The 25,239-nt window shown below is 42.2% G+C and overlaps 1 protein-coding gene across 1 annotated transcript in view; it reads right to left on the bottom strand.

Moving 5' to 3' along the window:
- fmn2b (formin 2b) overlaps positions 1-25,239 on the bottom strand; it is a 209,779-nt gene that overhangs the window by 43,409 nt on the left and 141,131 nt on the right. Inside the window, exons 16-17 of the mRNA XM_060938883.1 lie at positions 24,199-24,291; positions 3,749-3,800 (exon numbers count right to left, since the gene is read on the bottom strand). Coding sequence (XP_060794866.1) covers positions 3,749-3,800; positions 24,199-24,291 — 145 coding nt within the window. The remainder of the gene's footprint in view (positions 1-3,748; positions 3,801-24,198; positions 24,292-25,239) is intronic.

Below are 25,239 nucleotides of genomic sequence, written 5' to 3'. Positions count from 1 at the left end.
CTACTTTCGTCTGGACCAAAACTGGACTCACAGGATGCTGTCAGGGGTAAGTCAGTGTGTTTGCACGACACTGTTGACGGGGATGCCATACAGATTCATGTCAAAAATCCCGAACTATCCCTTTAATATTGCTTAATTTTAGTGATGTCTTGAGACAATATTTGGATGGATCCTTTACTGTTTCTGCACCTATTCTGGTCTGGGATCATTTTAAAACAAAACCAAGAACCAGAAGAGTTCTGCTTGACGTAAAATCAGTTAATTGCTGCGTTTCAGCTTCATGAGTACCACGTATCAAGAAGGATTTTTTTTTTTGGGATGCAAGAGTGCTCAGAGCACAATATTCCCCACTGGCAACTATGCCATAACTCTGGTAAAATTAGGCCAAATTAAACAAAATTTCAATGGGTGTAACAGTCAAACACAGCCTTCTACCAAGTTTGGTGAAATTCCTCCACAAATTGCGAGAGGAGGAGTTGATTTCAGAAGAACGTACACGCTCATGAAATTGTCAAAGTACAAGTTACATGGGGGCAAGTATAAAATTTTCGAAAACCTGAAAAGTCTGAAAAGGGCAGACGTGCATGGCGCAGCCATGCTTTTTTTGGGGGGGGGGGGGGGGGGGGGTGATCCCCCCTTAGGGCTCGAAAAAAATTTAAATTACAAGTTAAAATGGTTCCCTCATGCAAACATTTATAATATTCAGGGATGAGAATGAGAAATTGTATTTTCAGCTGAAAATTTAAATCGGGGGTCTGGGGGCCATCGGCCACCAGCCAGGTCCAGTGCGGAGCCTGGTCGGGGGTCCAGGGGGCCGAAGGCCCCCGGAAGCTAATGAGTTTTATACATTTTAGACCACTAGAAATGGTCTGAGATTGCTCAGTTGAATAATATTTTCAGTCCAAAGAAGCTTGAGTTTTGGACACTAATAAACAAAAATAGTCTCAATAATGCTCAGCTAAAAAGAATTTTTAACTTCATGCTAGAATGAAAGGAATGACGAATATAAATTAAACAGACAGAATATTTGACATAATCCTGTAAATGTTTGTTACTTTATTAAAGAATGCAGTTACCTCTTTTGCAGTGAACTTGTCTCAACAGAAACACAATTTCCCTGTTGAACAGTTCTCTCAGCTCCCTTTCTTCCCTTTTGAAGCATGTTCAATCAAAGCAATGCACCCACGAGAGCCATAATTAATAATGTCATTGCAGTAGATACATTGGGCTTTGCCGGGAGCGTCACATTTTCCAATGAAATCGGACAATTTCTCAACTACGTCTTCAGTGGTTTTGCCAATTTTTATCTTCAAAGTTACAGTTCTCTCTAACCAGTCCCAACGGAATTTATTCTTCACGTCTTTATCTATCACCTGAATAAGCGATTCGTTTTCTTTTGTGATAATTTTCATCATTTTGAAGCTCTTATTCGCTGTTACATCCTCAATCTCCGGCCTCGTGGAGCGCCATGTTGAATGAGTAAGAAAGCGAAATGCGAAGAACCAATCAGAACGAAGCTTACATGTGACATTTTGGCCTTTCCTATCTATGCTCGATTTACCATTGGTCAAATCGCGATATTTCTCTCTCAACGGCCAATCAAATACAGTGTACGTTCTGAACTGCCGATGTAAACAGAGCCTTGTTCCCGATGGTTGACCGGGTCAACACATACCTAACCCCCCCTAAATATTTTCTCCTCGGATTTAGACGATTCACAAAAATGACCCCTGGGTTGATAAAATCCGTGGAAAATTCCCATCCCTGAATATTAATAGTTATATGATTTGCATACTTGCATCAAACATTGATTACATTATCAATTCATCTGAAATAATATTTCAAGTACAAGGCTTGATATTTCAAAACATCTAGCAACTACTAATTTAAATGTTGAAACGACCATTTTTAATATGCTTTTGCTGTGATACCTTTTTAACAATATATACACTGGAATAGCTGTGTTGATTTGGTCGAACAACGTGCTATGTGCGTGAAACACGATATCACACATGTATAACACTGAAACAACGGGCTAGTCAAGACCGCACGTCGGTGAACTGCGTATAAACTGAAATGAGGTTTGTGGCAAAGACGAGATGAAAAGATTTGTCTCGTGCAGAGACCGTACCACGGTAACCCAGTAATACGCTGAGAGTGAGACAGTGAGAGGGCCACCCCTATACCCCACCCACCGAAAACCTCAACGGATTTACATGACTTGGAAAAATTACTTTCCCAGAACCGAAAAAAAACGGAGCTTCCGGCGCATGCCGGAAAACTTGCACCCATGAAGTTATTTAATCAAAAGGTCAAAACTCTGGTAAAATTTTCACAAACGAAATTAAATTGCAATATGCGTATTACCGTCATATAACAAGGCCTTTTGCCAAGCTTTGAGAAATTCGTCCAAAAATTGAGAGGAGTTGATGTCAGCAGGCGAGCACACCTTCATGAATAAATATATAAATCACCTAATGGAGCACACGGCTTTATAGGTTTGTTCGCCCTTCGTTTTCCTAAATTCATTCTATTCTACTTTAAAGGGATAGTTCGGGATTTTTGACATGAATCTATATGGTATCCCCGTCAGCAGTGTCGTGCATCCACACTGACTTACCCCCGACAGTGTTCTGTGAGCCTAGATATTGTACAGTGTTGGTCAGTGCACAAGTAGTTCCGGCAGGTTTCCTGGGGTCTGCAAAGTAACACGTTTTTCTTCTCAAAACAGCTCGTGTTCGAATGAGTGATTTATTAGCATAACAAAACCCTTGTAGTCCAAAAAGTCACACCTTGTAATTGCTTGGGGCTACTTTCTCTCAATAGCGATCAGTGCGCGCCGTCACTGTTAACAGTTGTGTGCGAGCTAGCCAACAACTTTCATTAGTTGTTCGACAGTGTTTAGCAGCAGCAAATTGCTTTCCTCCTCAGTATACAAGTGCGCTTCCATGGCAGGGAAAAAGAAACTACCACTGCTGCCTATGTAGTGCCCTATTTATACAAATAGGAGTCATTCAGGATTCAGCCATGTTTTTGCTCCGTGTCATGGCTGAATCCTGAATGACTCCTATTTGTATAAATAGGGCACTACATAGGCAGCAGTGGTAGTTTCTTTTTCCCTGCCATGGAAGCGCACTTGTATACTGAGGAGGAAAGCAATTTGCTGCTGCTAAACACTGTCGAACAACTAATGAAAGTTGTTGGCTAGCTCGCACACAACTGTTAACAGTGACGGCGCGCACTGATCGCTATTGAGAGAAAGTAGCCCCAAGCAATTACAAGGTGTGACTTTTTGGACTACAAGGGTTTTGTTATGCTAATAAATCACTCATTCGAACACGAGCTGTTTTGAGAAGAAAAACGTGTTACTTTGCAGACCCCAGGAAACCTGCCGGAACTACTTGTGCACTGACCAACACTGTACAATATCTAGGCTCACAGAACACTGTCGGGGGTAAGTCAGTGTGGATGCACGACACTGCTGACGGGGATACCATATAGATTCATGTAAAAAATCCCGAACTATCCCTTTAAGGGCCTGTGATTTATTTAAAAAAAACAATGTAAATTAATAGCTTTAATTTATGGTTCATCAAAAGGCATGGGGGAGCGAATCACTCTTTCTTGGGCAGAACTGCAGAATCAGAGTGACCAAAAAAAAAAAAAAAAAAGCAGCTCTTCGTGCCGTCAGGCAGAAACATGGCATGAGTGAAGTGAGGGCGTGGATACAGACCGAAAGACTCCTTACATTTTGTGAGTTTCTTTTAGCTGGCTTTCTTGGGCCTCCAGTTCTTGTTTAGCTGAAAAACAGAAAACAAATAAACACTATTTTTAAAAAAATATCAAAGCTTGAAGCAAGGCAGTCGTGTCACAAACATGGAACAGAAAGTGAAAGTGCAACTACCAAAAAAACCCCACCTCACTATGATGGTAATGAGTTATATATGAGCCTGCGTGCGCTAGTATGGATTAACGTGGCTGTATTACTCCTGACTCAGGCCTGACTGAAGCTGCGTGGTTTCACACAGGGAACGAGCGCTTGGCTGAGCCTCGTGCTTCAGCGTGTGCAGACGGCTTTCACTCAACGGTTTACACCAGCGTGGGTTCCTTTTCCCCCAGGCATCTGGCTCGTAACACTGGCACCGTTTCATAAAGGAAGAGATGCGTGCATGTGTGTTTGTAGTACCTACTGCTGTGCTTTACTATATGAATACAGAGGTGGGGATTGTGCATTTTTACATAAAAGCACACTATAAATACATTTGTACAACATTAAAATCTTAGTCAAGTTTTTCTTGATAGTGTGTTCAAAGCAGGCCACCCAACCTGCCTGAATACCCCCAAAACCAATCCGCGGGCGGGTTCTCGGGGCTCCCCCCGCTTTTGTGACTCGAGATAACCTTGGGCCGATCGCACCCTCCCGCGGCGGCAACATCTCATTCAAACATCAAAATCAATTCTTAAAAAAAGTTACAAGTCCCTTTAGCCAACAGGTCAGTCTAAAATGGTCACACATCGCAGAAGGATGAGGTCACTGCTATTGTACACATCTGCAGTTTGTAATACATACATGTTATTTACCAGCTGGGAGGTCCGTATGGTGAAATACCGTGACCGAGATCCTGAAAGTACTGAGCGAGGCCCCCTGGGCCGAGGTCAGTATTCAAGGCCGAGGTCACGGTATTTCACCATACGGACCGACCTTAAGCTGGTAAATATATTTATTTTTTCTTTACCAAATTCTAACAGAAAACGAGAGCGCCCGAAAGGGAAAACCGAGCCGAGCCGCCATTTTGAATCCTCATTCACGGCTGTAATACAAATGGCTTCTTCCTCAGTATACAAGTGCACTTCCATGGCAGGGAAGAAAAAAAAATCCTACATTTTGCCACCTATGTAGTCCCCTATTTATACAAAATTGAGTCATTCAGGATTCAGCCATGTTTTTGCTCGGCGTTAGCAAGTTAGAGGTTTTTAGCTTTCTCCTGAAATGTTTATTTTGTCTTCCTCAGGGTAGTAAAACTCGCTTTCGCTGTGAACACCGTTATCACTATCCATGCTGTAAAATTAATGCCATTTTGAATCCTCATTCACGGCTGTAATGCAAATGGCTTCCTCCTCAGTATACAAGTGCACTTCCATGGCAGGGAGAAAAAAAAAAAAAAGACTACATTTTGCTGCCTATGTAGTCCCCTATTTATACAACTAGGAGTCATTCAGGATTCAGCCATGTTTTTGCTCGGCATTGGCAGCAGTTATAGGCTTTTAGCTTTCTCCTGAAATGTTCTCTTTTATTTCTTCTTCCTCAGGGGAGTAAAACTCGCTTTTGCTGTCAACACTGTCGTTATCGCCATCCATGCTGTAAAATTAATGCTATTCTCCTGAGAAATGCTGGCAAAAATTTAAGATTTTTGATAATATCTTATTAAAAAAAGATAAATGTTGGCGCAAAAAATTCTATCAAGGTTTTTTTTGGTGAACGAGCGAGTCACCAGAGGTCTGTAACCGGGGTCCCTATCATAGGATACCGACCCGCTCGCCAGCCAATCAGAGCGCAGGATTTGATGGAAACCGGACCATGAAAAAAAACTGATCATATTTTAAGATGATTAAAAATGGAACAATAAATACTTAATTTCAATTTCAGCACAAATGGTATTTATTTAACCAGCAAGTGCCATACTACACTACTTTGTACTTGATGTTTTTGCTCTTTTTAAAGTGTATATAACGCCCCTAAACTCCACTTTTTCCCCTTGTACAAAGCAGCAATCATTATGTTGATTGACCGTGTGTTTTCGAACCACAGCTGATCCAAAAGCCCATAAATTCATGGAAACTCAAGATCAGCCGATTTTCACAGAATCTGCCGAGACTGAACCGGAAGATCCCGAAGCGGTGCGTGACGTCACATGTGTAACAATCCAGGTATCAATTTCATTCCCGTACGCAACAGTGGTTAGACCAGTCTCGATATGGAATCACGTTTTGGAGAGAATTCTGATAGGGATTGAGATTCTTGTATGTCAGACGAAGGGCAGATGATTATCAAGGATATTCCAGAGTAAATGGTTCTCTTTCCGAGCCCCCAAGGCCAGAAACATGCCAGTTCATGACAGTCCCGCTCAGCACAGATAGTGCACCACCAGCCAGAGAGAACTGGAAAATCAGACTGGTTTGTGGATTTTTTATTTTAAAGCTGGCTGCTGCAAAATACAGGGAAAATATTTACATGTACCTCAAACGCAGAAGTAATCTTTAAAACGTACACAGTGTAATTACTGAAAGAAAATATGAACTGGGCCATAATAGGGGAAATCGACGAACTGTCCAAATGTCCGATCAAATGTCATTTATTAAATAAGTGGTTTCTTTTTTGCTGTAATAATTTCCATGTGGTCATTCTGGTGGTGAACACTTGATGAATCAGATTTATTATTCGTAGGCAATATGAAATCTGCCCACTTCGTTTGCACAAACCCCACCCACTGTCGCTTGAGTGTCATTTCTCGGAAATTCATGAACTGAATGTCCCGTTTATGGATTTGAACATCCAAAACAACTCCACGCTTTCCTATCGTTATTGTAAGATTCCAACAATAATATCCAAACTTCAATGAGTAAACAAGCACGGGGTCAGATGCACCAAAATGACAGATAACCGGGGTTCCACGTGTGACGTCATGCAAGATTAACCCTGAGGCAAGGCTGCCTTTTTCCGGGATTTGGATGCTGCGATTGATAAAATACCCCCTGTTTTATTAATTCATTTTGTCATTACTAATGATATATTAATTTTAAAAGCATTACAAAAGGCATTACATACGCTTTGTTTAATTGGATTCACTATAACATCAGATGGGAGGAAGTGGAAAGGAAGAGAATCGCTGTGTCAAAAGGCAATTTCAACAAGGAGTCCTATTTTTAAAAACAAACATCACGCCAAGTACAAAATTTCAGATGCTCAAAGCACGCATGTTCAGTATTACTCTATGGTTATGAAAGTTGGACACTAACGACTTAAACTAGAAGCTGTTGAGATGTGGTTTGAGAGAAGAATTCTGCGACTATCATGGACAGAAAATAAATCAAATCAAATGTGGATGCTTCAAGGATAACTAGAAAAGCACTCAGAGCGCAGACCTCCGCCAATAATCCTTTAAAAAATTCCGGGATCCAGAAGGTGATCCGGATCACCGCCAAAATTTAATGGATTGTTACTTGTGCCCAGTCACACCTCTGGAAAAATTTTTAGAGCAATCCGTTCATTACTTTTTCCGTAATGTTGCTAACAGACAAACAAACCAACACTACCGAAAACATAACCTCCTTGGCGGAGGTAATAACTAGAATGCATTTCCAGAGAAAACGCCAAAGTGTGCTTGCTCAGGTGCACCGCCATGGCAACCCGGCAAGAGAGGCGACTGCACGCCCACACGACAAGTTTTGTCTCAACACGCGAAAGTTTGGCCACGACACAAGGCGGATTCTCATACGGAGATGACAGGCTGGCAAGGTTCTTTACAGGGACATCCCAGAGCATCACTAACATGAAAATGTAGATGTAATTCTAAATCTGTAAAGAGATGAGACCCAAAACACGTTTTTGCTCATTGTGGCGCCTCCTAGTGACCAAGTGACACCAAGTTCGATGAGGGTACATGAACTGGTGCCGAAAGTCATCTCAACAAATATGGTCTTGATACGTCAAAGCGTTTGAGATATGAGCTAAAATAAGTTTCTGCTAATTGTGACACCCCCTAGTGGCCAAATGACATTTGATGAGGGTAGTTTGGATGGTGTCCAAAGTCATGCCACGAAATATGGTCTTGATACGTCAAAGCGTTTCCGAGATATGAGCTCACTTCCTGTTTGGTGGCTTCGCCATCAATTTTGATTGGCTGCCATGGGCGAACGCTTTGACGTATGAGAGCGAAACGAATATCATTCATTACGCATGGACTGGAGATCATGTGTGCCAAGTTTCGTGATGATCGGACAAAACATGCGGCCAGGGTCACCCTACCTTCACTTTGGACAAAATTCAAAATGGCGGAAAATCTAATTAGGCAGAGAATGAAATCACAGGGTGTGTTGGAATCGTCTAGCTCCAAGGATTCCAACGGCACCAGACTTATGAAAAATCGGACATACGAATCAAAAGTTACATGCATGAACGCATGTATGACTGATCAGTTGGTGGCGCTAGAGCACGAGACGTACCAACATGAAACTTGATGAAATCAATCAGGGTCCACTCTATCAGTGTACCAAGTATCATGACTTTACACCTTACGGTTTGGCCTACAGAAGGAAAAATCTGTTTTTTGCGTCGCGCGCCCATTCATTTCAATGGGGAAAAAATTAACCCTTTAAAAAAAATCCGGGATCCAGAAGGTAATCTGGATCACCGCTAAAATTTAACGGATTGTTACTTGTGCCCAGTCACACCTCTGGAAAAAATTTCAGAGCAATCTGTTCATTACTTTTTCCGTAATGTTGCTAACAGACAAACCAACGCTACCGAAAACATAACCTCCCTGGCGGAGGTAAAGTTCAATTTATTTAGCGCCTTTCTCAAGACCCAAGGTTGCTTTACAATAATAAGCAGAGGGGAAAGTCCACCAAATAGAGGTCAGGATATCATTTCAGTGGTGTAGCAGCCACAGTCCCACCAAAAGGTGCACGAAAACAAGTCCCACATCTCCAGCACAGCTGCCATGACGCCGCCATGACCATCGCTCGAACACCACGCCATGGATCCACAAAGCGAGCACAGAAGCACCGCCATGCAGAGCGCTGGCGTGTCCCAAACCGCCTGCACAGCTGCCGCGACGCCACCGAGCAACATCGCTCGGAACACCACGCCAAGCGTTAAAGCACAGAGCGCTGGACAACCACGATGTTAAAATGAGCACCGAGCTCACTGGAGTCCACAGCTGGGAGCACAGGCATCGCCCACGGAGAACCAAGGCCTGGAGCTACACCACAACCGGCGGACAAAAACTCAAACATCCAAAAAATAAAAAGCGGCAGCCAGAATGCGCATGACGTACTCGCAACCGGAAACTGGGATGGCACAAATCCAAAGAACACTAATCAAGACATTAGGAAAGATGACTTGAGGGTAAGAAAAGCCAAGACAGACTGAAGAACATCAACAGTCAGAGTGAAAAACACGCACCAAGAACACCGAGCTCATACACAGCTGACAGAGAGGACTGGAGGGCCATGATCATCAATGTCTGCTCCAGACTCAACATTAAGAGAAGAATGTTTAATTCTGACTCTGTTTCTTTTATTTTTTTTCTCTCTACTTTTCAGCTGGGCTTCATTTTACATGCTGTTATGAAGGAAAAATTGAATTTCCCCTTAGTGGATTATTATTAAAAGTTTGGCTTCTCATCTTAAATCACTGAAAGCTTTCACTGTTATTTCCAGTCACAGTCTGTCGTGCACTGGCCTGATGGCGCTTTCCTCGACCAAATTCAATGCGCAAATCAATCCGCATGTGACAGGATATTCCTCAGTTTTGACTTCCTGTGTATCAACAATCTCCAGTACTTTGGCTGATCTGGTAATCGGCGAGTTATGTAACAAACCACTTCATCAGGATTTTAAGCCTTTGCTCTACACTCCACGCTAAAGGCCTCTGCATGCTCTTGCGACAAGGCTTTCGCAGATAGCTTTTCGCAGACAATTGTAATTTATCGTTGAGCGGGGAGTAATAGGCGTGCACGATGTTATTCAACGCTACAACGCAAGGGGGCGCGAAGTCGTGAAATCGCTAGGAGTAGTTGGTGGGTGTGGTTAGTGGAGTGTTTATCCTCCGGTTACTTATAATGACTAGAACTGGAGTCGTATAGATGTACGTACTTCCTCACTTCCTCGATCAACCGCTCTTCGTGCTGCTCCATCTTCGCTCGTGTTTTTAAAAATGCCGGTCGTGAAAACAAACCAAACCGGGAAAGTAGGGAAGCGGAAGTGCGTGTACAGCGGATGTAGAGTGGACCAATCGGAGCCCTCTTGTCTGCGAGGCTGTCTGCGAGGCTTCTGCGGTGCTCACAATTTTTGGGGGGACTACGCAGACGCTATCTGCGACACCGTCTGCGAGGACTGCGTTGTCAGCATAAATTGGCCTTAACAATCCTCCATTTTTTGCTGGATGGTCTGGAATCTGATACGACGCAGAACACAAATACAATACGTCCAAGCAGGTCATAAGAGTAACACGAATTCCCTCCAGACACACACGAGATTCAGAAGATGGGATGAATCTTTAACCGTAGCTCAAGCAAACAGAACATGCTGCTGCAAATCTGCCCACCTTTTTTTGGGGGGGGTTTAATTCTTCCCAGATAAAAAGACAGTTGTGCCTTCACCAAATATCTAACAAGGCATTAAGGTCCATATGAAAAACAGTAACCACAGTCAGGTCTGTTACTTCACACCATGCCTCTTTGACTGTCTGGCTTTCCGAATTAAAAAAAAAAAAATCCCCCCGAACATCAAAATGCAATGAAATGCGCTTGGTTTTTTTCCCCCGTGCACATCATAATGGATCGTAAAACACACAGCGGCAAAACACACAAAGAGAAAAGACTAAATGAAATTTGCTCTGATCTACAGCTTGCTCTCTTGGAGAATATCAAGCCATTGAGCGTGAGTGGAGCGAGATGGACTTCAGACACATCAAATGCAAAAAGATCTACAGCTTCAGACACTAAACCGTTCGATTCATCTCTGTGCATGTGGGACCAATTGTGCTAGAGGTGGTTACTCAAAGCAGACAGGCCAGTGCTAATTGTTCATCGGGTGGCCAAATGAGCGACTTTATGGACGTCCTCGGTTTCCAATTGCCTTCAGGACACACGATCATCTTACCACCTGCAGGCTTAACCGCTTCGATATAAACTCAGGCTTGTGATGAACACGTTAGATAAAAATTAGGAGTGGCTGGTCGATCAATTAAATATCACTTTATACAATTAACTAATGAACTCGTTTGCAATTACTGCTCAAATACGAAGGGCTACGATATACAAATTCAAATAAAACCTGTTACTGGTTAGTAAATATAAAATCCAGATCTCCTCCTGCAGGCACGGTTTTTTTTTTTGAAGTTCAAAAATTCCTCCACACACAAGAATGCATGCAAAAATGAAATTTTTTTTAACAGAAGAAATACAAGGCAAGCGCAGACATAACTGAGGCGCTGCTCTACGTCTGCTTTCACTTCTGCGCTGTGACCCGTCTCAAACAATAACAATCGATGACTGCGCCGAATCTGCATTTTACCCGGTGATTATAAATAACAGCAGCTTTTCTGAAGTGAACTGTCGGAGGCGCCTGGGGGCGGTTTTGTGGAATCTAATCTCGTCACACACGTCCTGTTGATCGTCGCTTCTGAAAATCGGGGATGTTTGGTTGGGGGGGGGGGGGGGGGGGGGGGTGCTGTACATGTGCAAGAGTTCTGAAAATTGGAATAAAAGAAATGATTGAGTGTATAATCATGCGTCTCTGTGAAGCGTCAAGCTCACTTGTGATGTCTTTATTTGCTTTGGCAGTGACTACCATCAGTCAGTCAAAGTTGAGGGGGAGAGAGAGAGGGGAAAAAAAAAACTGATTTAAAAACCAAAAGAAAGCGAGTGGGGCAAGATGTTTGGATGCGCATAAGAGGTTTTATCGACGTTCCATGCTAAATAAGTCTGTAACTCTTCAGAAAGGATAAAGACGGTCTGTGCAAAGTGAAAAATGGAGTGCTGGCTCTTTGAAGTGGATGTGAAAGACAATACAGGAAAAACAAAAGGGTGAACTGTTGTCGCCAGTGTGTCTTAGTGCTCCAGGCTGGGGAAAGGCCATGCACACCAGGATGTCAAAATAAAATAAAAATTTGTTCCTATGAGGGTCAGTGACCTGTGTGCTCTTTGACAAATTGAGGCAGGTAGCAGTTAGAGGAGTTAAGACTGAAGCCTGTGCTCACAATTTGTCAACACTGACAGTGTGTGTGTGTGTATGTGGGGATGAGTAAAGGTGTCTATAAGCAGCAAGACAAACTGGCAAATTTGGTTCTGATTTGCTTTAAGGTCAGGGGTCACAAATCTGTTAAACTTGTCCTGCTCAAGGACCGTAGACCTTTAAACCATGCGAAATGGCTTACGTGATGCACCAACTACAGAGTTCTTTTCTGGGTGGGTGGGGTAACTTTCTCCACACTGCATTAAAAAAAAAAAGTTTACAAAATCATATTTATGCTCAATTTTTTTCCAAACCACAATTCTCCGACTCTGCTCCCTCACATCCCTATAAGTGATGTGAAGCAGTGGAGAGGTTAAAAAAAAAAAAAAAGACTTGGAAAGATGGATACCAATAGAGTTTCTCATGACTTTTCGAAGTAAAAAGACAGTAATTTCTTTAAAAACCCCACACCCCAAGAAGCTCGTGCAATCACAAGACACTGCGTTCACAAAAACTAATTTCAGACATCCTGTCCTCCACTGCTTTGGTCAAAATGCCTGAAACATTCCTAGGATACATTACGGCTGACACTGATGGGCACGGTGTTGTGCTCAAAAAGTTGAATCCAGCAGAACCAACACTCTGCTCCTACATCACAAGCATCAAGCGAGCAGTGTTGACCGTTCCACTGCCAACTACCACTATAGCAAAGTACTGCTTCTGCTGGCGTTACTGCTGGCCAGTGTGACCCCTGCCTTATCGTCTTGGGTCAATTTCATTTGTTCTCAGAATTTAATCCTCTGGCGTCAAGAGCTTCGCTGGCGAAGCTTGACAGGTTTAGGTTACGTATACAGTGGAGGTTTTTATTAAAAAACAAACAAAAAAGTACACGCCCATTAAAATCGTTTTTTCTGAAGTCAAAAAATGAGACCATGATAATTTCAAAAATTTTCCCACCTTTAACTTTAATGTGACCTATAACCAGTACAATTCAATTGAAAAACAAATCGGGGGGGTGTACAATAAGCTGGTTGCATAAGTGTGCACACCCTTAAACTAATACTTTGTTGAAGCACCTTTTGATTCAATTACAGCATTCAGTCTTTTTGGGTTCACACTCCATTAAAAATGACTGATTAACCCCAAATAAAGTTCAGACATTTACTCAGTTGCATCCTTCAGTAAAAGCCAGGGTCCACAGAGAGCTTACAAAGCATCAAAGGGATCTCATTGCTGAAAGGTATCAGTCAGGAGAAAGGTACAAAAAAAAAAAAAAAAAAAAAAAAAAAAGTAAAATAAAATTCCATGGCATTAGATATACCATGGAGCACAGTGAAGACCGTCATCAAGAAGTGGAGAAAATATGGGACAGTGGCGTTATCGAGAACTGGACGTCCCTCCAAAATTGATGAAAAAAGACAAGACGAAAACTGGTCAGGGAGGCTCCCAAGAGGCCTACAGCGACACTGAAGGAGCTGCAGGAATTTCTGGCAAGTACTGGTTGTGTACTACATGTGACAATCTCTCGTATTCTCCATATGCCTGGACTATGAGGTAGGGTCGCAAGACGGAAGCCTTTTCTTACAAAGAAAAACATCCAAGCCCAGATAAACTTTGCGGGGGGGGGACCCACAACCCAGAAGCATGTGTTATGGGGTCTGATGAAACCAAGGTTGAACTTTTTGGCCACAATTCCAAAAGGTATGTTTGGCACAAAAACAGCACTGTGCATCACCAAAAGAACCCCATACCCATGGTGAAGCATGGTGGTGGCAGCATCATGTTTGTTCTTCAGCTGGAACAGGGGCTTTAGTCAAGGTGGAGGGAATTATGAACAGTTCTAAATACCAGTCCATTTTGACCCAAAACCTTCAGGTGTCTTCTAGAAAGCTGAAGATGAATTTCATCTTTCAGCACAATGACCCCAAAAAAGTTTTGGAACGGCCCAGCCAGAGCCCAGACCTAAATCCAATTGAAAATCTCTGCGGTGACCTGAAGAGGGCTGTGCACAAGAGACGCCCTCACAATCTGACAGATTTGGAGCGCTTTTGCAAGGAAGAGTGGGCAAATATTGCCAAGTCTAGATGTGGCAGGCTGAAAGACTCCGACCCAAAAAGACTGAATGCTGTAATTAAATCAAAAGGTGCTTCAACAAGGTATTAGTTTAAGGGTGTGCACACTTGGGCAACCAGCTTATTGTATGCTTATCCCCCCCCCAGGCAGATTTGCTTGTTTTTCAGTTGAATTGTACAGGTTATGTCACATTAAAGGTGGGAAAAGTTTTCAAGTTATCATCATGGTCTCTCTTTTACATCAGAAAAACCTCTCATTTTAACGGGGTGTGTACACTTTATATCCACTGTATCGTCGCGAGTTTTTAATCATACAAGCATGAACATTAAACTTTATGTGGCCACTGCCAAATATTAGTTTTTAAAAAGTTACCCAAATTCAATGAAACAACTTCTCACCTTACTCAGTCACACCGGAGTCGGAGGGCCGAGTGCCCACTCGCGCTGTATTCCTAAGACCATCATGCCATGACCATGTGAATAATCACTTTCACTCTTTCGGTTTCGATGAGTTTCTCTTTTGTGGTGGGAACACCCACCAAAAACAGGATAAAATCTGTGTCATAGTTTGGGCTATTTGGAGGTAAAACTTGTGAGATAGCACGTGGATTTTATGCACTTCAGATGAGTCAGGACAGCGATTCAGTTCATGATTCAATTCAATCTTGAGAACCGTGACACTGGTGAGGAGCGGAGTCCTTTAACACCCCACCCCCCCATCCAGCCAAAGATCAGTTCGAGTAAGTGTAAATATTTCTTCCATTTATTATGAGCAGATCGGTTGATATGCGTGCGCTGTAGGGCTGTAACAATATGCGTATCGAAATCGCGATACGCAGAGCCACGATCCGTGTCGCGATACAAGAAGGCAGAATCGCGGTACACCCTTTCAAACTTCTCCTCAGCCCAAAAACAGAGGCGCTTCCAAACTTCAATTTATGAATACTTTACTTTTTATTTAAATTACATTTTAAACTTACTTAAATTACTTTTATTTTTTTATATCTATTAGTAAGTAGTTTTTTCGCCGACCTGCGACAATCTTCTGCGAGTCACACAACGTCCACACTCGCCACTGGCAGAGCATTCGTTTCTTTTAAGCGGTCGCCATTCTGGTTGCGACGCGGGGAGCGAATCTGTAAACAAGCAGCTCATTGGCTGGCTAGGTGTGCCACAAGCCAATCACAATCACTTGACCGGAAAGGCATGCAGTGTTGCCAGATTGGGCAGGTTTAGGTGCTTTTTGGCTGGTTTTGAACATATTTTGGGGTGGAAAACGTTAGCAATATCTGGCAACACTGAAGGCATGTCTGCTTGGGCAGAAGCCTTCTGCGGCAGTTACATTTTGACACGCGAGCAATGTTTCACCATAAAAATTCCGTAATTTCCATCTGTTTTCCGCGATCACAGAAAATCATTGGCCCTATGAGAGTGAGACAGTGAGAGCCACCCCCCAAAAAAAATCTTAACGGATTTACATGATTTGGAAAAATGACTTTCAGAACCGAAAAACACAGCTTCTGGCTCAACAGTATTATTTTGAGAAATAAAACAATCTTTGGATATACATTTGTTCATTTTTGCATGCATATTACTCATTCTCTGCAGTGGTCTGAATTATTTGTTATTAAATAGTTAAAGTAAGTAAGTAAATGTTAAGTCAAATTTACTACTTTTAAAAAAACATTTTTAAAAAAAAATCGTGGGCGTATCGAATCGTGGGTCAAAAATCGCGATACGAATCGAATCGTGAGTTGGGTGTATCGTTACAGCCCTAGTGCGCTGTAGCGCATACACAGGAAAAATGACCGAGCAATTTTTCCAGAATTAAAAACTTCTCAAAAAGTGTTAAATTTTGCTCCATTCTGAGTCGAGTGTGTAAAATTTGGAGTTGGAGCAAAATTAGAGCAATTGTTTAACAGAACTCTGAACTGAGTAAAATAGCACAAGAAGAAAATTTCAAGACGCACTGAATAGAGTCAAATACCAGATAAATGAATCTGTTGTAAAACAGTTTTAGAACCGTGTTGGAACGTGTGGAAAACCTGACCTTACCCAATGTGACGAACCATTTTGATCACTTGACCTGATGGGATGAAGAGTTGGCAGTGGGAGGGGTTTTCACTCCTCACTGAATGGAATGGAATTTTTTACTCTTCTCACTGACTACCCCTCCCACTGCCAACCTTTTATCTAAAAACAATGACAAATTTTTGATGGCCAGTTAATTGTCCAAATCAGTGGAGCAGATTTCGGTTTTTGTGCTTGATGCATTCTTAAGACTGAACAGAATCACCTCAAGCGATCAAAACGGCTCGTCACGATGGGTAAGGTCATGTTTTTCCACACGTTCCAATACAGTCCTAAAACTGCTTTTTACATGGCAAAATCATTAGAGTGCCAAAAAAAGACCCCAGAGTGTTAAACTCCATACTTTCAGGTTTTCCAAACCTGTGCAGGAACACTGCTAAATTGTACTGATGATAAATTCTGCTCCTGCACAAACAAGAACTCAGCAAACCCGCCAAAGTACGTCACCAAACTCGTACGAAATTTTATCCGACTGTAAATCTGTTCAAACATTTCACTGCAAAGCTGCAGCTAGATACAGCACAAAATCCTGAACAGGCAGTTAAAGAACTCACAGCTGGGCTCAAACTAGATCTCAAAAGAAAAGAAGTCGTTTAATACCCAAATATTTGAGGGTGTGCCATTCTAGGGAAATGATCAGATCAGCAAGAGACTGGTGTGACGTAGCTACAAAAGTTAACCAATCAAAATTGAGCATTAAGTAGCACTGGGGGTATTTTAAGTAAACTGCAGCATGTGATGTATATACCTTGATAGATTGTACATACTGCCGTTGTAGATACCGAACAGCTTTGTTCCAATCCCCAGAGTGTACGAGGTGGTTGTGTGCATCTTGTGGCGGCGTGAGATGACCCTCGGCTTGGCTCTCAGAGCCTGGGGTCACAGGAGGACAGATTAATCTGACGCAAGGTTAACAAAATCTCATGCTCGCTGGAGCTCTGGGGTCATAACACATTAGCAGGACGTGGCTAAGCGGAACACCATCCTCTGCTTCATAATCACAGCCAGACCACCCGATTTCACCCAACGCCGTGAGCAGGATGCCTCCGGTCACTTTGATTTATACACAAATGCCCCTCGCTCACTAGGGAGGGAGAGAGAGCAGTTGATTCTTTCCAACTAGTGAGGTAAAGAATTTGAAGAATGTCAATTGGAAGTCGATTCCTGGGAACATGGTCTCTGATACAGACCTTGAAACATCACCGAGTCCAAAACTGTTGCTTTTGCATGGAATGCAAATGCTCACTGGTGTAAATAAACAAACATGCACTGCTGAATAAACAAACACACTCAGCAACGTGACTCACTGAAAAAACGCATGATATTCAAAAGCCCTCAGGAAACGTGCGTCTTTTTGTGAACCCACCTTCGGACTCGGCACTGTAGCCCGTGACACTCGATCACTAAAGGCTATACAATCACATTTTTCAAGATGTAATACAGGGGACGCCAAACTATTGGTCAACACTGATGTACTTTTCCCCTTGAATAAAAATAGAGTAGCTGGTTTACAGTGATGTTCCTTCATCTAATGGGGAGTACGAGATGGAAAATCAACATGACTATAATTAGTTTTGCATCAAGAAAATGTCACCTTCAGGGAGGGAGGGAGGACTAAAGCGTTCCAGGCCACTAAAGGGATGCGTCCTTAGGTTTTCCCTATAACTAAATTAAATCTCGTTTCAATAATCTTGCATGAGTTTAATATTCACGCCAATTAGAGTCAAGAACAAACCACACGAGTTTCTGTGAATACTGAGAAATGTGTCCCAGAGCCGGTGTTCTGTAAAGTTATCCTACCTCTTGGATTTGTCCTACCAAGCCTACTGCGCATGCGCAGAACACATGACGTCATATCTTGGAATTTGGACCGAGTTTTGTCCTACCGATCAGCTGGGCTGATAGAAAATCGGTGAGTATTTCACGCATTTGCCGATTTTTATGTTTTGTGCGTATTGGTCGAGTCTTTGGCCGAGTCAAATAATTTGTAATGACTTGTTTTGAATAATAAAACGATCTGTATGAGAACTTGCTAATTCTGTCACGCAGTGGGCACTGTGCAGTCAAAGTTATGACGGGGCATCGTTTCGTTTGTTTATAAATGCTGTATTTTATACGTTTCTGAATTGCAAATATGCCTACATTACGCATTACAAATGCGTGAAACACTCACCGATTTTCTATCAGCCCAGCTGATCGGTAGGACAAAACTCGGTCCAAATTCCAAGATATGACGTCATGTGTTCTGCGCATGCGCAGTAGGCTTGGTAGGACAAATCCAAGAGATAGGATAACTTTACAGAACACCGTCTCTAGGCCTGTGTAATGTGGAGAGATCTAAAACCTGTACGAACAGCAAGAACTCCCTGGGGCCTACTGCGAAAAACTTCAGCAGACCTCTGACATTTTAGTTGTTGGGGGGAGGGGGAAAAAAAAAAGTGTGAAAATGGCCAACTTGGCTTGTCCCACCTGCCTCCTTGGTTTGAACTAACTCCACTGAAAGCCAGCAGACAAGATTATATATAAAATAAACCTGACGCAGCTTTTAATCATTTTGACTGCAGCTCAGACAAAGTAGGGATCCCATGAACTTGCAATCAACTCCGACAATGCTGAATTCAGGCCCAGCTTTATGACCATTACTCAGATACAAGATTCGTGTCATCTGCCTCGTGTTACCTGGCAGGGCAACAGAACATCTCGTACACAATTGCATGTACTGCCTTTGGTATGTTTTTTGCATGGAATTGAGTAAAAATTGAAGCGCACTTTTTTTTTTTTACGTGTCAACTAAGTCACTGTTTCTCAACCACTGGGCCGTGGCCGAAGCACCATCTTGTGGGCCAAGAATTTCCCTCCACCAAGTTGAAGCTAATTTTTACTCGCAAGGTACAATTGCCGGGCTGCACAGGGCTGTTGACAGCTTTGGCTGGGCCTGGGACAAAATAATCTGAGTGGGCCCCCCCCAAATACACACATACGCGCACATCGCCACACAGCAACCACCCACACCCAACCCCTCTTTTCACAGTCTCCATTCACTCCAACCCTTAAATAACAGGTATTCCAAGCCCATTATAACAGTCAACCATTTTATTTCAACATATTTACAGTTTGAACATTTCCTTAGTCTGCAACTATTCAGGTGCAAAATGCAATGCGCCGGACTTTTGCTGTGGCAAAGTCGTCAATAAGGTCATTGAAGTCCAGCTTCTTTGCAAGTTCGCGCTCTATAGAGAGCATAGCCAGCCCATTGAGCCTCTCCTGTGACATGTTTGAGCGCAGGTAGTTGATAAACCAAAATGATTGTTTACGGGATGGAACTGGGCCTCAAATGAGAACGGAGTTATGGCTTTCCCAAAATCTGAACATAGAAGCATCACCACTAGTGATGTGTACAGTGAGTTTTTCAGTGTATTTTTTTGTCTTGTTTTTCATAAACGTCCTTTCCGTACTCGATTTAGAATGTTACAAAAAAAAAATTTGACACCCTCCCAACCACGTAACATTAGCCTATCTGACCTGGGGGCTGACACGTTTATTACGGATAAACCAAAAGGATTACAACGTTCCCTGGATATAGAACTGGACCGAGAAGATTTCATAATCTTAACGTGTAAGCAACAACAATAAAACAGAGGTTGTTTTATTCATTTAGGGCTTATTAGGCTACTTTCATTAATTGCGCTTTTCATACAGGCCTATCATTTTTCACTTGAGCAAGGGAATTGTTTGAAGAGTATCCAGTCTAAGCGAAAGTTTAATGTTTTGCAACAGACTAACCTCAAAACACTCCATTTATAGCCCATTCGTTACATTAAACTCTATCTAGCTGGCAATTTCACATGCCGTCGTATCTACACGGGATGATTTCCAACAAAATAAGGTTTAATTAACAAGAGGCAGCGTTCCACGGGCTTTCAGCTAACCGGAGTCCAGCTCAGCGCAGCTCAGCAAGCGTGCCTAAAACATTTGGATATGATTGCGGGCCAATGTGCTGTTCTTTGCTTCATTGAGATATATGCAACACAGTGTTATTAAACCGATATGTTTATGAAATAATTCAATGCCCTGTGCATTTCAGTGTCCACTCAGTGTACCCTGCTATCCCCTACTTTATAATTATGAATGGCGCGTCGCGCGTGCTGGGGTTACATTACGGGGCTGGAAAAAAGTTATCCGTGTTCTTACCTGGCTCAGCTGCCCCACTGCCTTCACCACCTGCTGCATCATCTGAATCTTTAAAATATCTATGCAGTGAGCCCCTGAGGCTCTTTGCTTCTTCATCTCTTTTTCTCTTTTCTTTGCTCCTGACTTGTGCATGTTGGCAAACGGGCTCGCACGCTTATTGTCGAAGTGTTATGATGGAATAGTGCCGTGTTATTTGGCGCCTTAATCAAAGACCAAACCATTTCTGCATTAGGGGTGGTAGGTGGGTTCTTGAATCTATTTTCGAAGACAATAAAGGCAAAAGAACCAGAAATCATTCATTGAATGCAAATATAGCACATTTTTCTCCCCCAAATCAACACATTTTGAAATGAAACAGAATGATTAATGGCATCTTCATGAGGGACCAGTTCTGGGCCCCCCCCTCATGCCTGGGCCCGGGACAAAATACCCGGTTGTCCCCCCCCCGTCGACGGCCCTGGGGCTGCAGCTGACGTTACGTTACATCTGCCTCATTAAACTACGGTTACACTATAGTTTGCAATGGGTTTGATGAAAATGAGGCATTTTGATGGCGATACACGCATGAGCTAAAAGTTGTGGTCACACGGCAGGTGAACACTTGACTGTCACCTTCGCATGCTTGAGCCTGGTGCAGCTCGAGCAGCCGTGTGCACGCCTGGGACCCAGTCATTATGGGAAACACCTGATACCGATTTGAGCACAACCAGCAATGCACAGATACAGACGCTGTTTTCACAGCGGCTTTGTGAAGTATCATCACTATCACATTCGTTTCTAGCCATGTTTATCACGCTGTTTAAATACTCTGCTTTATTTTTATAAAAATATCACGCCTGCTAATAAACACTTCCTGCACTTAGAGCTGTCTACCTTGTAGTGTCCTGAGCCTCAGATCTTTAACCCAGCCACACAAAAAAATTGTACTCCTCTATGCTCTTCCAGGTTTTCATCTGTGTCCCCGTGCAGAACGATGTCTACAGCACCAAGTAGTTTGAGATGTTGGGGAACTCAACGGATGGATAATTTTCCAACAACTAACAGGAAAAATCCTTTGGTAGCATGTAAGGATCTAATCCCATTGAGTGGTTTCTAGATCCACTTCTTTTGAGTGTATTTCTTGGTTTTAATAACTTGCTTGTTTGCTGAACACAAACAAAGCAATAAAGTTCTTGTGTTAATGGACCAGACTCCACTTTTGGATCATTAATCCTTTTTCACATAGAATGACCTGCCTGCATGGTTTAATGTTGGCTTCTGGCACATCCATACAGTTTTAAATTCAATACCTACAATTAAAAAGTTTGTTTTTATTACCTTTATTTAATTCCTGGGCTCCCATCTGTAACAGGGAGTGATGTTGCATCCCATTAATACACTTTACAATAGATTAGATTCTAATAGAATGGATGAGCCAAAATAATTGGGGATCTTTAATGGGTGCCGACTTGTTACAAGTATGAATAGGTGGGCCTTGAAGTCAAAGGCTGACAATCCCTGAACTGTGTGACTGCGATTACATCGGCATGATTAACTGTGGTAAGTAGTCAGTATGATGAAAAAGTGGCAGCCCACTCCCTTCACGCACATGACCCTGGGCGATAACAGGTCGATGCCAGTGGACATGGTAAGCCAAAAAGCCCAGAATGTGTCAACTATGTAACATCTAATTTAAGGTAGATGCATCATCGTCAATGCTGCTGGATACTGCAGTGCAGGCTACAATTCCACCAACAATGTCTACTCATGAAACAGAATTCTAGACAAGAGTGCTCAGAGCACAATATCCCCTGCTGGCAACTGCACCATAACTCTGGTAAAATGCAACTGAATTGAACGAAATCGCAATATGCGTATTACCGACGTAACAGAGCCCTGTCAAGTTTCATAAAATTCCTCCAAAAATTGAGAGGGGAGTTGATTTCAGAAGGCGAGTATTCTTCCCGGGATGGACGGACATCGCCCCCCTTCAGGCCTTTCGGCCAGCGGGGGATAAAAAGTTTGCCAAATTACATGAAATTCCTCCAAAAATTGAGGGAAGTTGTTTTCAGAAAGCAAGCACACCTTGAAGTTGCCAAAGTACAAGTTTGTTAATAATCAAGGGCATAACTGGTAAAATTTGCCCAAATTAAACAAAGTTATGCGCATATTGAAATCATAAAACCACCTGCCAAGTTTGGTGAAATTCCTCCACAAATTGTGAGAGGAGTTGATTTCAGAAGAACGTACACCCTCATGAAATTGTCAGTTATTTAAATCAAGGGTCAAAACTCTGGAAAAATTTTCACAAACGAAATGAAATCGTAATATTTGTATTACCGTCATATAACGAGGCCTTTTGCCAAACTTCGAGAAATTCGTCCAAAAATTGTGAGAGGAGTTGATGTCAGAAGGCGAGCACACCTTCATGAAATTGTGAAAGTACAAGGTTATTAATCAAGGGCTGTAACTCTGGTAAAATGCGACTGAACTGAACAAAATATGCATAATATCGACATATAACAAGGCCTTTTGCAAAAGTTTGATGATATTCCTCCAAAAACAGAGAGGAGTTGATTTCAGAAGGAAAAATCATGAAATTGTCAAAGTATAATTTTGTTAATCAAGGCCTGTAACTCTGGTAAAATGTTACCGAATTTAACAAATTTACAATAAGTGTAGTACCGATATACAACAAAGAATCCTGCCAAGTTTTGTGAAATTCCTCCAAAAATTGTGAGAGGAGTTGATTTCAGAAGGCGAGCACCCTTCCCAGGACGGACAGAAACCGCCACGACAATCCCCTTTCGGGCCTTTTGGCCAGCGGGGGATAACAAGCCATCTGATTTTGACTTTAAAGGAAGGGGTGCACAAAAACGTAACAGGCCTAGCTTAGTATATTAGCTTAAAATATTTTGACTACATTTAGTCCCAAATTAAGATTTAAAAAGTTAATATTTTCTGACAATCATACAAAATCCTTAAGGATTACAGCCACCAGGATTGTGTTACAGGAACAGATGGTAGCTATCTATCTAGCGTATCGGTCACATAGTTGACGTCTCACAAAACGATGTATGTGATTAGTGTTGCAGACTGAAAAATATAAAAGCATCTGAGCGCAGCTCTGCTGTGCATGTTTCACTTGGGACGTGATCCGATCATTTGGCAGTATTTGTACTGAAACCCAACATACTTCATTTTTGCCAAATTGCCCACCCCAAATTTCTCAGTATTCACAGAAACACTTGTATACAGTAGTTTTGGTGCATTCTGTGAAACCATTAACATTTTTAAAAACACCATAAACAAATGGTATAATTTGCGTCTTTAGAAAAATATCCTCCGTTTCTGGAGAGATGGTATACGAGTGTCCATTATACACGACTGGCAAGCACACGTACGTGAGAAACGATCTCAAATGTTCTCAAACTACCGTGATTCATATTTTCTCCAAAAAGCTCAGCAACAGTCAAGGTTGAAAACTCTGAGAAAATAATGAAAAAGTGAGTGTGCTCTGAGGTATAGATTAACTGATGATTAGACGGCGAGTGATTAATCTGACTCAGACGTTTCCACTTGCCAAGATATTTTTCGCCGTCCAGCTCCATGTGCTCACGGCTGTTGATTAGGGGTTTACATCTCGGTAGACAAAAGTGTGACGAAAGAGAAAAAGCACTGGATCAAAACGAGCATCAGCACAATTTGCTGTTTTCTTTTGCCCAATTTGTTCCTTCTTTCATTTTCACTTTTTATATCCGCTTCAAATCAGCACCATGAAACTGCTCCAATATGGTAGTTTCACGTTTATTAAAATAAAGTTCTATATGAATGCAAATCTCACTGAAATGATGAATGTAAAGAATGATGTTCAGATGATGCAGTGCTTCAGGTGTGACCGGCTCACCTCGGCTCACAAACTCCTCCATTTGGTCCTTGAAGGGCTGCAGGTTCTCTTCAGAGGAGACGCTACACACCTTCTCCACCTCTGCAGTGCATGCTGGGGAACAAACATTAAAAGAAAGAGGTCACGTGACAAAGATAGTCAAACAAGGTGATTAAGATGGGGGGCTGATTCATATTTCATGTCTGATATTTAAATAATGGCTGGCTTTTGCTCATGGTCTATCAGATGCATACCTGCCAACCTTGAAAAAATTTTATGAGTACAATTTTACGAGTAGCCCCTGCGTCAACCTCACCCCAACCCGGCGCGCATGCGCCCCCACAGACCAAAAACACACTTTCAATCCAGTTTTATTGATTGACCTTGGGAACATAGTCCAGTTTTGTAAAACATTCCTATTGATAGACTTTGGCAAACTGTTATTGATGGCTCTTGGGAACTTCCTTCCGTTTTGAAAAGCACAACAAACATTAAATACATGTGCAAATGAAATGAAATTAAACCAGAGCCACTCTTTCAAAAATAAACACATTAAATTAATACAGTATGTAAAAAAGGCACTTTCAACACAAAACAGTCTGCACAAATTTCCCATGCAATAGGTTTAGACTTTTGCATTTTTTAACATGTTGGAAGTATACTGCATTATACAGTAAACATATTGCATTATACAGTACACTGCAGTATTTTGTAGTATGCCTTTTTCATGTGCAAACTATTGCATTCGAAGTATTGCATTTACTACAGTAGTACTGTATAAAAAAAAGCATTTGATACTGCAGTACCACAGGTTTTTTCATAAGAGGGATGACCAATTTTCGACTTCACGTCATCTGCAAACATTCTAGGCTACCACTGACAGAAGTTACCGACTGCGCTTAAGATATACAACACGCTACGTTTTGTTGAGCACATCAATAAAGTGGTCCTTATCATAGTGATTCAATGAGAGCGTGAGAGGAATTGTAATCAGGTTTCGTTGGTTACCGCATCGAATATGCAACCTCGAGTGACGGCTTCGAAGTTAAATGAAGAACTAGC

This window comes from Neoarius graeffei, chromosome 14 (assembly GCF_027579695.1).
Source record: "Neoarius graeffei isolate fNeoGra1 chromosome 14, fNeoGra1.pri, whole genome shotgun sequence".
Taxonomy (NCBI): Eukaryota; Metazoa; Chordata; class Actinopteri; order Siluriformes; family Ariidae; genus Neoarius; species Neoarius graeffei.
Note: the sequence above shows the minus strand (reverse complement) of the source record. Positions and strands in the feature narration are given on the sequence as shown.